Source organism: Ciconia boyciana, chromosome 3 (genome assembly GCF_034638445.1).
Source record: "Ciconia boyciana chromosome 3, ASM3463844v1, whole genome shotgun sequence".
In the NCBI taxonomy this organism is placed as follows: domain Eukaryota; kingdom Metazoa; phylum Chordata; class Aves; order Ciconiiformes; family Ciconiidae; genus Ciconia; species Ciconia boyciana.
The window spans coordinates 27,268,175-27,282,845 of record NC_132936.1 but is presented as its reverse complement, the minus strand read 5'-3'; the positions used below and the strand labels follow the sequence as shown (position 1 = coordinate 27,282,845).

The 14,671-nt window shown below is 38.9% G+C and overlaps 1 protein-coding gene across 1 annotated transcript in view; it reads right to left on the bottom strand.

The window, feature by feature from the left end:
• The window catches only part of MLIP (muscular LMNA interacting protein), a 72,479-nt gene that overhangs the window by 37,676 nt on the left and 20,132 nt on the right, over positions 1 to 14,671 (bottom strand). Inside the window, 4 exon segments of the mRNA XM_072855780.1 lie at positions 187 to 246; positions 342 to 425; positions 508 to 573; positions 9,244 to 9,315. Coding sequence (XP_072711881.1) covers positions 187 to 246; positions 342 to 425; positions 508 to 573; positions 9,244 to 9,315 — 282 coding nt within the window.

Sequence of the window (14,671 nt, the reverse complement as noted above, 5' to 3'; positions counted from 1 at the left end):
CTGACCCCAGGACTACAGTTCTGTCCTTCCATGTCTTTTAAACCACCAGACATTTCTACTGATCTCTCAGCTGCAGCTTTCTGTTGCCATAGGCCTTACTGTTGCCATAGGCTCTATTGTGATTTTGCTTGTCTTGGTATCTACCTGGAAAGAGCCCTTGGTGTGTGGGTGGGCTGATTCACCTACCTTGCCAACATCTGACTCTGTGCTCATCTGCAGAAAACTTGGAGAAGACTCACATCGGCGCTGGAAAATTATTTTCAACAGAGAACAGACTTATTAATGACAAGAGATAAAAGGAAAGGAAGAGAAAAAGTCAATCCCACATACTGATGGGTTACCATAGTCAACGGGTCCTGCAGGACTTGATCAATGACAGCACACAGCTCTTCTGTTTGTTGTCTGAGCTGGGCAGGGGAGCACATCTGAAAAAGGAGGATGGATCACTCAGTTAACCTTTGCTTTTTGTTTTCAAATAGGGATTTGAAAGACATATAACAGCACTACCTCTGAATGGGTGTCCAAAGCAGTGCCTTCAGTCACACTAGCAGTCTTGGCTGGCTCTTCTAATGCCTGCAATTCAAAAGATTTTGGTGTGATACTGGGTTAAAAATATCAAAAACCAAGCAAACATACATTTTTTGCACTACTGTGTTTCCGAAGGTGGCACCTTCTGTTTCACCATGGAAAGATGGAAAAAGTGGAAATTACAGGCCTAGTAAGGTTCTTCAAGTTACCAACTTCTGATTCTGAATTAGAGGAGGGTTTGCAGAGAGAGAGAGAGAGTATTCAAGCCAGGTGAATTGTCTCTACTTTTAGAGACCAGAAACTAGCAGTTTAACTTGTCTTCTCCTTCGACAATGCTGCCCTCCTTCACAGTGAACATAACGCGGTGAACGTGCGCCGTGTGCCACAGAGGGGCCAGGGGGCTGCCTGCCGCGCACCATCGGAGGAAAACCGCCAGCTGTGAGCAGGTGGACAAGGCACGGGTCCAAGCACACAGGAAGCCCTTTCTTTTCCTGCAGTAGACATTTTCTTTAAAAAGTGCCTCCTGTTTAAAAAGGATGGTGATTCCACATTGCAACAAAAACAATGCTCAATGTTTTTGGATTTTAGCCTGCCATCAGAAATGTATAAAGCAAAATATGTGCTATACGTATGTGATAACACACTAAGCAGGTATGCAATCTCTCCAAAACAAAACACAAGCTTCTTGTGCTTGGATATACCTCCCACTTTCCTACACCCATACTTGGAGCAGGTTTGAGAACAATGGGAATCAGTTTTCTGATCCCTCCACTTTATCAGGAAACTCATGAAACACCCTCAAAAGCTGAACTCCAGCACTCAGTTCCCTTTTCATCTTTGTCCAGAGTCTGTGAGGCACACTCTCACTGCCATCACCCATTTTTGCTTTGAAGTGATTTTCAAATAGACTCCTTGCTGAGACCAAAAATTACTCTGGAAGCCTGCTGATGTGTGAAGCTGGACTACAGGGGAGGACCTGCAGGGTTTGTGGATTTTTTGTTTAACACATTATGTTTTTCTGAAGTTTCATTTTGCTACTTATTTGAAAAAAATAGATTATTATAAGAGAAAAAAAGAGCATTCCAGTAAAGCACTTCTTCATGCATGTGGGAACAAACTGACCCCAGTGAGGTGGGTATGAGGGCTGCCAGTCACAGACATATGTGGAGCTGGGAGGAAAATGGCAGAATCTTCAAAAAAAAGAAAACAAGCATACACTTAAGTAATTATTTCTGAGTTTAATGTTGCTGAGTACAATTTTTTTTCTTTCCTTGTCCAGCTACTGGCAGCATACAACTATGTATGCATAACTGAAAAGTTAATGACAATTTACTTTTAATATTATTTTAATACCATCCACAAATGATCCTGCATAAAAGCACATTTATGGAACACCATGTCTTTTATCAGAGAGTATAGTAAGAAAAAATGAAGAGTAGTTTCTTTCCAAACAGAATTCTCTCCCCTCCAGCTCTAGACAAACCTGTTGGCCTTAGAGTAGTCGTAGTTCAAAAGGAAAAAAGTAAAAGAATTATTATTTTTGACATACAGAAATTAATGTAATCTTATCCCAAGACAGAAGATGACAAGATAAGTAGTATTCCTCATCTCTGCTGTCTCATCACTGCTACCCAGCTAAATTCTCAGATCAGCTGACAGTCCTGTAGAAGAGGAGGGGCTCAGCACTACACTCGAGTACTGTATCCACGGTTCAGCTTCAGTCGAGATTACATCCTCCTGGTAAACATAGAATGAAGTGATAAAATGAAGTAGAGGAGTCATTCCAGTACCTATTAGGGCCAGGATTGCCAAAGCAGCCTGTTGTAGACAGATGATGAGTCTGAATGTGAGTTAGGAAAAACAACAAATTTTTATCAGTCACGGGTTCGGAATGGAGAAATTGCTGAGCTTCTCAAAACCTCCAAGAAACCAGTAGGGTAATGACTATAATAAAGTAATTGCTAAGAAAAAATACATGTTTCTGTTTCATATTCTCTTCACCAGACCAGTGGGAGAGAGTTAACACAATCAAGGGTAAAAAACAACTACGCAGAAGATACTGAAGAATCTTTCTATAGGAACTACAGCCACATCGACAAGTCTGTTCAGAACCAAGAGTGGATAATTTAAGTACCAAACATCCATCAGTTTCAGTAGAAATTGAGTACCCAAATATCTTTGCATTTTAGAGCCTTCATTGACTAAAGAACTCAGGTGAGCGGAGCACCAAAGTCTATGCGCTCCACAGTCCCCCTGAGATACAGCTGTCATGCAGGAGCCGTGCCAAAGAAAGCTGCAGAGTTCTCCCTTTTTGAACCCTTGGGGAAGGAAGATTTTAATCTTCAAAGTGATTCATCTAATTTCTTTCACTGTTGTATCTCTTCTTTTTTCTTTTCTTTTTTTTTTTTATTTGAACAGCCCAAGTCCTCCAAAGAAAGAGAAGAAACAAAGAGAACTAGATTTTAGGCATCCCTACCACCTCTACAAAAAAAAAAGGTGCTGTTTAATCTGTTGTTAGCTTTTCAAAATACAACTTTTTTTTTTTCCAGCAGTGCCTTTTTTTTTTACATTTCCACATAGAGAAAAATGTGAGATTAAAAAAGTACGACTAGCATTTCTGAACTAATTACTGGAGTTATCATGCAATAACGTTATGATTAATTTAAAGCATTAGTGCTATCTACAGTACTGTTGATTAGCACTATCAACAGTATTCATGCTTCACTTCCTATGCTGATGGTCTAACAATATTAAAAGTGGAACATTCCTATTTAGGCATTCAAATTTTTTTATTATATATGAAAAACAATAGTGGGACCACAATTTAAAAGAAGAGTGCAATTTAGAGAAAGAAAATGTATTTGTGACAGAATTTAAATGTTCAGATGAAATAACCAGTTATTGAACCACTAATTTTTTCCTTGCAAAGGGCAGCTTTGGGGGTGTGATGCATATATGCCATTGACGTCAGTGATGACTACAACCCTTCCCTCCTTTTTCCCCCAAGCTATTTGATTGTTAAAGCTGTATCAGAGCTGAAAGAATACTGGTAAATGATCCGGACAGGATCTCCAATATTTTGTTAGAAGAATGAAAGCTTTTGGCAACATATAGGAAATATAGAACATTGTTTCATCCACCAATGAACCACAGCAATAGTAGAAGAAAAAACGAATATTGTAACCTAGATCTGACACAGCTTCCTTCTTACTGTATTGTGAAAACCCTGGGCTGAGCAAAAGCCAAGACATGTCCTCTTCTTTTATTTCTCTTGCATATTTTTCCCATTGAAATCTTTTCCTAAGCCCTCAGCACACGCAAAAAAATCCCTCTGTATAACGGAACTTCACATACCATGAGTTCCTTTAACTTATTCCTTGAAGATCCTGGGAGATGATACTGAAAAGACCTGACTACTTTTCCTCTTATAAAATAATTAATACTAAAAGCTGCAAGGTCTCTGAAAAAAAGAGGGGGCTCATAGCCTGCTCCTACATTGGCATGCTTGGTTATTATTACAGATGAACTAGGTCCTTTATCATTCTACAACTGCACAAATTATTTCCTTTCTTTCTTACTAGTAGGTATTTATCTCTAGCCTTAAGAAGCATTTTGACATGAACATGTAATCTGGATGCAAGAAATTCACCTAGTAAGTACACACCAGAAGTACTTGGGGAAAACTAAAATCTTTTTTTATCAAAATATTCTCAACAAAGTGTTGTCAGAAATCCTTTCCAGGTCCAGAAAGGTCCTGACACGCTTGATAATAGCCAGTTGTTCAGCAGTTAGGTCTACCATCTGAGAGTGGGAAAAATTGGTTTCCAAGTTCTTGCTGTATGATTTCAAAGAGTGACTTAAATCTGTATTTGCCATGATCAGTCTCTATACTAATGGATGTTTGATAATACAATAGCTAAGAGTTCCCTCAAGGCAAGAACTTAAAGCTGGGTCTCCAATGTACCAGATCACTGCCATATTTCCTCAGTTGCATTTCTTTCTTTTCATGAAAAAAAAAAAAAAATCCTCTTTTTCCTTCTGCATGAGGGGGAAAATGCCTTTCTTTTTATTTTTTTCTTTTTTTCCTCCACAAGGAGAATATACTGCACTGCTGGCAGTCTGCTGTGTAGGTGATGGGATGCAATTACTAAGTCTTTGGAGTTTTCCTAGAAGTGTAACATCATATGGAAAGACTGTTTTAGACTCTCTTGAAGTTAGCCAAATTGCATTGTGACAAGAGAAAACGTGAAGAACAGCCATAAACAGACAAAATCAATAAGCTAAAATATTACCTCTTTAAGACAGAAGATTTTTTCCTACATTTTTTTAAAATTGAAATTATAGTTCTCTACTTATAATTAGTTGATAAATACAAGCCAGATAAGTCAACAGTGCTTTCATTTGCACCACTTCCATCCATAGCCAGTTATACCTAGAGCTTTTCAGAAGACTTGGTAAGTGTGGGATAAGCCTCACCTGTGAAGTGGGTGTGCTTCATGGCACATCCCATCATCCTGGTTTCACCACAGTTCATACTGGGGGAAGTCTGAGCAGAACATTTGCAGCACCTCTCCCCCACCAAGTGTGTAAGTCCAGGTTTCCTTCCCATCAAAATGATGCCCAGATAAGGGAAGTTCACCCCAACCAGCATGCAGAGGGGGTGTGTATCTGGACAAACACAGAAAACTCAAACTCCCCTGCATAGACCTTGCTGTTGAGCAAAGACCACTGAATAGTCAAGAGATTTTTTTGGTTTGCAGTTCCAAGGTGTCCAACAGTTTTTGAGTTACATCTCAAATTTGACATAATTCTGAAGATGAAGTAGGATCTGGTTTAAGAGACTGTCTACTTAAAGTTAAGAATTTTTCTGTAGCTCCCTGAAATAAACTCTTCATGACTCTATTTTGACTGAAGGATATTTTTATACATATTTGATAAATACAATCTCTAAATAATAGATGCATTACTTTTTAAATATTATCTGATTAGGAATGGAATTTTGAATTAGACTGTGATCACATCTGTACAACTGTAGAAGCTACACAAGAGTGAGTGTCAGTAGAGGGGTGACTCACTGACTCAACGTTAATAAGGCCAGAAGGAATGACAGTGATGACCTAGTCTGACCTTTACTTTAAGCCACAGAACTGCCTGGAATTACTGTATGAAGTGCCAGAAAAGTGTCCTTTCTTGATTTTTCAATTTCTGTGATAAAGAGCCCATTTCAGACTCCGGAAATTTTTTCTAATGGTTAATTAATTCTTTCTGTTAAACTTTTGCCTTATGCCTACATTAAACTTGTCCAGCTTCCTCTTCTAGCCAGTGGATCCTATCATCTGCTGGGCTGAAGAGTTCATTATCACAGTGTGTGGACCTGCCTCATCACTATGAGTCTGTGTCGCTATGATGGCACTGCTGCCTGACCATGGTTACCACCACCTCATTATCACCTTCTCTGCTTTCCTTGCTCAGGCACTGTGGAGCTGTGCCCTTGCTGGTGAGGACACTGTCCTGCCAGCCTTGCTGTCACCCTGGCTCCCGGTTCACCTTCCCTGTGGAGCAGCGCGCTCTTGCTGCTCCCTGACAGAGCCTGACCATACTGAGGATAAGTCCCTTAAAAACAAGTTTTTGCTCTTCTGGCTGTGAAGGAAGTTACAGACCAATCTTCCAAAAGATATCCTGTATGGGGCTTTTTCTGAGCAGAGCACAGGTGATGTGAGGAACATCAGGTTCATACAAACTCAAACAGCTGGAAAGTATGCCAGTTACGAGATTTGATGAGATTAAGCCACTTCTGGGGTTGCCAAAGTATGCACATATATAGTCAATAAGCCTTTTCTTCTCTGCTAATGAGTACAGATTTGAAAAACTCACTTTGAGTAAGAGTACTGGAGGATAAGAAGAACATGTTCTAGAAAAACCAGTAAGATGATGATAGCCTAATGGTTTCATGAGAAGAAGTTGAAAAATGCTGGTTGAAATTTAAGCATTGACACACACATAAAAGAAAAAATTTACTTGAGAAAGTTAGACAGAAGGAGTCAATTTAGAGGCAGACAAAGCATTGCACCTCACATGACATATCAATGGCAGTTTTCTGTCATGGCATCTAATATTGCATATGAATTGTCACTAGGATCACCCACATCACAGTTGTGACTAATCTTATTTCTCATGACCACTCAAATTAAGTAACATAATTACTCACACAGTGGAAAAAGTTGACTTCTGAGAATGTGCATTTCCAGTTCAATCACATAGCAAAATGCTTTTTTAGCACCTTAGGCAGATGATGTATTCCTAATCATGCATTCAGCTCAGTAATATCTGTGCCTTGCAGATTTTACGTGTCTTCCTTGCTAAAAAAAAAAGCCACTTGAAAACTTATTCTCCACATAACCATTATTTTAATGTTAATAAAACATCACTTATGTAGTTAAAATCTTATTGTCTTGGATCTCTTTTTAATCCAGTGCATAAAATGTATTGCATAAAGTGGGAGCAACATAATTACTGTTTTGAGCTACTGTTTTGAGCATGTTTGCAGCATGAGTTCCTTCCCGGTTCCCTCCCCAATATTTTTGAGGAGAATACTTGGATATTAGGGCTTGGTACAATGGGGCCTGTGTGTGCATGTGACTCCTTCATGCTTCCTTTAAGAGCCATACTCTAAATGCATGTCAGCTAACACAACAGGACTAGCTTAGGAGCACTATAATTAGCTGCTGGTACAGATGAATAGGAGATTATTATTCATAATTCCCAAGATGACAGAAAGCATATAGTCAGGCCACGCTGAAACATACAGTTTACAAAGTAAATTAGTCAAGAGCCTCTCCTGAAGGCAAATCCTGTAGCAGAAAACTGATTTCTTACTAGTTTTATATGACTGTGCTTTCACTACTGAAGGATACACCAAGGCTAGCATTTTCAATAAAGTGGTGGATAACCAAAAGTCTGTCTAAACACAGATAACTTTTGAGTCATTCCTTTTTCTACAGATACTGGCATTAGATTGTACAATTCAGTTTTATGTATTGTGGTTAAGTAACATGCAGGTTGTGAGTCAATGCCCCGGAGAGCACCACCGAGACCATCAAAAGGAACCCCCTTTCTTCTGAAAAAGTGCAATCAGATGGCTGACATTAACCTACTAGTTCACATCAGGAGTGTGCTCTTAGAATGAATACCCTGCTCAAAGTCACCTACCTGGCTTGGTCTGCAGAGTGGTACAGTCTTAGAGTGCACAAATCGGATGCCTTTCAGGTGAAGTCAACCACGAAGTGGCACTTCAGGAGTCCACCAAATGCTTCCAGCCACTAACAGGCACTCTGCCCAAACAAAACCCTCCCAAAATACATTCTGTAGGGGTGTAGGATCCCCTGCATCAGCTATTTTCCTCCACAGAGCCATTTCTATTGGACCACATTGCATGCTAAAGCAGACATAACCTTCATTTGTGCATTCAAGATTTAAGTAAGGGAAGGATCAGGTTTTATGCAAATTATTTTTAAAAATCATTCAAGATTAAAAGAAGATTGGAAAAGAAAGGAATGTCCCTTTTTTGGAAAAAAAAATCTTATTTATAGCAGTTAACTGATAACTACTAGATCACAATCAGTAATATTTCAAGGACAAAATTATCATCTTCAAAATTTTTACACAGTTAAGTTCACCCTCTCCAAAGTCTTTAGGCTCTGCAAACTTCTAGTGAAACCAACTGACCTGTGTATGTGAATACATATTTATATGTGTAGTTAGGAACACTTAATCTTACAGAAATTAATCAGAGGCTAAGTTCCTGAACTAGGTCCTGAACAGAAAGATTTTTCTGATAAAGCTATAAACTGGATGTCAGAATGATTAAGCATGTCTTCAAACATATAAGACACTTAGCTCATTGCTCATCATAGAAAATTTTTGTTAAACTTAGTGGGCTATTCTTTTGTGCAAAACTACCTTGGGAAAAAAAATTTAAAAATAGACATTGGTGGGTACTTTGAACCCTTCATGCAAAATTTAAATTTTCAATTAACTTCCAAAGTTGCATTATCTAAACAAGGACTATACAACCCAGCCTTTGTTGGCTGTGTCTTTGGTAGTAAATAAATGCACTAAAGACTGTTCCTTGGATCTATCATCCTACCCTACAGAAAAGGATTGTTACCCCAAACTACATACTGGGAATGGAACCCTGGCCCATGCTAACTGTTGAAGAGCTCAGGGAAGTTGTTTGTGAGAATGGTAGTTAACAGATGCTAGTACAATGGCCAGGACCATTCTCACAGTTTAACAACACAGCTGGTCAAATTTGCGTATCTTGTGATGTTAAATTTACTAGTATAAGCATAGTCATTGAATAATCATTAACTGACCAAGGCTTACTGACTGGTAGGTCCCAGAATAGCAGTGCTCCAGGCACTTTCCAATAACAAAAGAGACTTTGAGACATTGCCGTAAATGGCAATTCCTTTAGGACACCTTTTTTTTTTTTTTTTACAGTAAATTTATTTGCAGAAATTCAGATTAGTGAAGGCTTTGATCTTCAGTGGAAAGTGGTTGACCCTGAAAAATGGTTGGAATTATAATCCTCAGCAGTTAGTTCCCAGAGCTTACATTCTGCAATATCCCCCACAGAAATGTCAGAATATGTACATAAAGTTGAATGGTCTCAAATATACAATGCAATTCCCATGTCTTTGAGCAAACACTAACCTTCTGTTCCATAAGTAATGTGTTTGTAGGGATTGCTGCAAATGCCTTGTAGCTTGTCTTGATCTTGTACTGCTAAAAGGGTAAACCAGAAAGCAGGAAGAGAAGTAAAACAGGGTAGAGGAGGGAGAGGGAGAGAGAGGGAAGAGAGGGGAAAGGTATGACAGAATGAAAGACGATTCCAATTGTCTTGTGGACAAGTTGCAACAATACAATGCTTACGTATTACCTAGGAAAGCTATTTCTTAAAGAAAATGTAGTGTTTCTGTTAAGATTTTAAAGGACTGTAACATACATCTTTTGGTTTTAGGAATGAAGTAGGATGAAGTGAATTCCCTCTACCAGCTTATAACTTCCAAAGTGATTTTGACCACTTTCTGCTGACTACTATTCTTAAATTAATATCGGGAGAGGCTGTGAGTTTTTTCCAAGTGATTTGATATGATAATGCACAGCTACTTCTGCCAGTACATACACCTCAACAACTGCTGCTCTGTGGTATGATCCTGCACCACTAAGTCAGAGGGATTTCTGTGACTGGCTTTAATGAGACTGATTAAGATCCTTAAATGCTGAATTACTTGCGTGAGTGGATAGATCAGTGTCACAGTCTTGCACCTCCTAAGTAACACTACCACCCAAACAAGTATTTCAAAACAAGTATAGGAACTTTCACGCTCTAACCAAACATACAGAACTGACAATAAACCATACAAAATGATGGGTTTGGGTACAAAAATTCTAAGATCAGCCTTAAAAACTACCCTTTTTAAACAATTTATATTTTAGACTATATTCATTTGCCCAGTTATTTTTAACTCTTTAGAAACCATACTTTCTACATTTCCTTTGCAATTATGGAGGTTGAATTCAGTAATTTTTAAATGATTGATGAGATTTTTCTATACTTACATAAGTTCAAGAGCTAAGATTCTTAATCACATGACTGCTGGATTTTTATTATTTTTTTTAACAATTAGATAGGGATTTGCTACATAGTTCCCTTTTCAGCAATATTCTAATAAAAAATCATAAATTCACCCAGTAATAGAGTTTTAAGTTATTGACTGATTATTTCTGTGATAGTCACCCAGAAATAAAGTTACTTGTTAATCAGTTCAGGTTTTTTAATGTACTGCTGTGAATACTGGTGATTATGAGATAACAGGCTGAGCAGCATGCTGTACTTTGGGGCATTCTTTTGTTACTTTTTTCTTTTTTTTATATCTAATAGAAGTCTTGATGACAGCAGAGGGGCCAAAATTTTAATTCAGATAAGAGAAACTTATACCACCCTTGCACCTCCCTTGAAATATTGCAAGACAGCACCTTTTAATTCTTTCTATACGTAATGTTATGTTTGCTTTCGACTCGTATTTCTTAGTCAGAAGTTGGAGACTGACAGGCATTCAAGAAGTCATTAATCACAATAATCATATTGAATGAACAGTCTGACAAAGCAGATGAATGCAAATGCTGGAAGTGTCCTTTTTTCTTTTTTTTTTTCTTTTTTTTTTTTTGAGGGGGGAGTAATTTATATGAGATTTAGTGATTCTAACTTGGACATCTACCATTTAGGTGCTTCAGTTAAAACCAATGCCTTTTATAGTCATAGGCATTTCTAGAGGATAATTAATCTCATCCCAAAATAGGCAGCTAGAAAGGTAAAATAAAATCATCCTGTAAATACACCATATTCTCTTCATTAGCTGTAATAGAATTGCCCAAGTTGTGCTTGGATATCTAACTTTCAAATGTCAAAAGTCATGTGAATTGAATCCTGCCCCTTGAATATTTAGACAGCAACACTCTGCTATAAATGTGTGTAGGTTCATATATATATTTATGTATATACAAAATCTATATGCAGATAAGACATAAAATACTGCACACTAAAGTAAGATGGAAGACCAAAATTCCAAATATTAAAATTGGCATATCCACAAAATGTATTCTTGTTTGCTTATAATTGATATTCAATCAAGAAAATTATATAATTGAACATGTAAATGAAATGCAATGTCTTCACTAGCCCACGGGCTTTTACATATGATGAGATGTGCATCTTACATGATGAGAATACTGTGACCACTTTGAAATTAGTTGTACTGTTATATGAACTAAACAAAGACATATCAGACTGTTAAAATGTAAACGTTTCTATACTGCTTTAATGTGCTTTATCACTTCCAGATACTGTAGAACGTGTGAGCAATGTGCTATTGTCACAGTGTCTGAGATGAGTGGGAAGTCTTTAATTCAGTTTCCTGTCTATGTGAATATGTTTCTTGACACGTTAGCTCGCATTACTTAAAATTATTCTTCAAAGCCTAAATACATTTAATAATCTGGTTCATAGGAATCTAGCAGTATTTTTAAACAGCCATGGACAGCTAGGTCTGCTGGCCTGCACCACGGTCCAGTCAGAAGCAAACCAACTCCAATATCAGAGCTCAGGCAAATATCAGCCTGGGGAGTTTTGCAGAAAATGTCCTACTTTTCTTGCTGAAATGATCACCTAGGGCACCCATAGGGCATTGCAAAGTGTGCTAGACATGTTGGCTTAAAGGCTTAAAATCAGAGACTAACCATGAGAGTGTAGAGCTCCTCGTGAGTAATCTTTCCTGCTTTGTGGTAGGTTTTGCAGCTGTGCTGAGCTCTGTGTTGCTACAGTTAGTTTGTTCCCTGGCTGTTTTGGGTAGATCTACATGCATTCCTGTGCAGCATTCAAATGGGAAAAATCAAAGCATATGTAGGAATGATACCCCATGAAACCACTGCAAAGAGTTTTCAAACAACAGCCAGAAGTTTTTATTCTAAACTGTTCCTGCAGAATCAGCAATTTTATCTGTCTCCACTCCATCCTACTGTTCATTTTGCTATATTAGGTCCATGAGGACACTATTAAAGTGTCTGCAAAGTCCAGGGAGAGGGGTTTTATTTCCTGTAGTCACCCACAGTTCACGCTTCACACCGATCTGTGGATTTATGTTTATAGTCACTTTGCAAAACAGTCATATTTTTAAATCTTCGATAAACATAAAGATAAATTTATAAAGTGTTGGGAAAGCACATGTGTTTATATACACAAATGCAAACAGTTAAATAAGTTCATAGGTTATTCTTTGATTTGCATGAATTGGTGCATGCATAGGCATAGACATATAAAAGCTCTCCATTAAAGAAACCTTTTTGCATAATTGCTTTGATATCATGCTAATGAAACAGTTTGATGTGAATATTGAAAAGTACATCTAATGCCAAAATTCTGGTTTAATAGGTATTGGTTTAATACATGTCTTAACATTGCTTCAACCACTGTTGAAGCAACATTAAGGTTGCAAAATTACACGTGCCAAAGTCAAGCCCTTCTAGATGCTGTGCTTTTCCCTTGATATTCACTTAGCACATTCATACATGCAAAAATTTTGTCATGCATCAACAGTCATCAGATGGAGCAACCTGCTTTTTGTCTAGTTCTAAAGTTGTGCTGATTGGTACCTAAATGCTGCTTAGGATGTTAATGTTGTCTCTCCTCAGTCTTTCCCTTTTTTCTCTGGAAACTGAGATTTGAGGGCAGAGTGTTATCAGAGAGCCTGGTACCATTAACACATCAGCAAAGTTCATTGAGCTATGCTGTAAACTAGGTATGGAAATAAATGAGAGCAGGAGGAAAGGGGGGTGTTGAATGCACACTATTATTAACTGTAAATGAAGTCTCAGCCTCACATTTTAAAGCCGCAAGAGACCTTTCCTGCACTGAACACCCAGCTGCATTTGATTTAGAGATTTCAGATCTTCCACATCCCCAGTGGAGCCAGCTTTGTCTGCATGATTAAAAATTGCACCAGACTAGGTCCAAGTCTGTTAAACTGGTGGACACTCTCCCAGTCTCAATGGGGCGGTGGGGCAGTTTCAAAAGTGCCACCGTATCACATGGTAAGGCAGAATTGGCAGGAAAAGGGACAGTAGGGAGGACAGAAAGGGTGTAATAACCTCTGCAAATATAAACCCAGGCAATAGCTCTGTGTCACAAGCAGAGAATTTCCTTACCGCCAGAGACTCTCACAGTGCTCATTGCACTGACTAGCAGAAACCGCAACTGCTTTGCAATCTGCAGGCTCAGTCACGCCTTCCAGTTTTGTCTCAGGGGCTTTTTTCTTGGAATTTCTACAATTTCATTTCTCTTTTTGTTTCATTAAATAATATTGGCAGGGTGTAGTGACACTGTACAGCTGTGCTTGGCACAGGGGTTCCTCTTGGGTTGTTTGGTTTTTAAAAGAACCATTCATGACAATTGCTACTTTGTGCTGATTTAAACCTCTCATTTTCAATTAACATTTTCCAAGCAGTTCAAGTCACCCCTGCCATGGCCAAGCTGTTAGGAACACATCTCACACAACTTGATTTGGCAGACCAGGCTGTAATTTTGTGCTGTGAACAAATAAATCAATAAACTATGATAGCCTTTCTGTGATGGGCAGAGCTCAGATATCAGCAAGAGGAGGCACAAAGGAAGCACGGAGTGCAAAGATAAGATAAAAGAGGCTGGAAAGCCTTCTGCAGCTCTGATGTCTCCTGCTACCAGCTCTTCCTTTTTGCATAGCAGTTCCTTTTGTTTTCACCTACCTGCTGCATGTTTTTTGATCAGCTTTCCTTTCCTTCCCCTTCCCATTCTTGAGATTTATCTTTAGGTTTAAAGTGTGACTGGTTCCCAAGCCCTCCTGCAGCAATCGCTCTCATTGGTTATTCTCACTCTGCTGGGACTCTCCCACCTTTGGGTGGATGACAAACAGCAGGAGCATGGCTGACCTGTTGAGTGCGAGACTCGTATTTGCAGTATCCCGTGTTGTAGGAAGCTTGGCTGCTTTTTTCCCTCGCCCTCTGTCTAGCACAACAAGGTGAGAGAAGTACCAAAGAAAGGCAAGACGCAGGAGACTGTCCTTGTTTTCCCTCTCTGGCTCTTGGCTCCATAGTCCTTGCTCAGGCTGAGCTCAGCCATGCCTCTGGGCTGGTCCCAGAGGGGCGCAGAGCAGCTGGGGTGAGTACAGGCTCCTGGGGAGCCGGGAGGACAGGCGGGATGGGGTGCTTGGGAATTGGTTGTCACTGGAACAGCCCATTCACATCAATCAGATTAAGCTGCTTCTAGCTCAGTCCTGCACCTAAGATCACCACACTTCTATTACCTTTGGTGGGAATACATGTGGATTTACATTAGCATGGGGTGTATAGAACATGTTTTATGGTTCATTTTTGACACACCAGTGTTTTAAGTGAGCTTCAAAAATAAGTGCACCAAATGTATATCAGAGCCAGTGGACACAAATCCATCTTCAGTAGTATCTCCTCCCACTCATGAATAAAGTATTTAATTTTTAAGCTAAAGGATTCCTGCAGCATCTTCCCCCATAATACAGAACACATTGCTAGC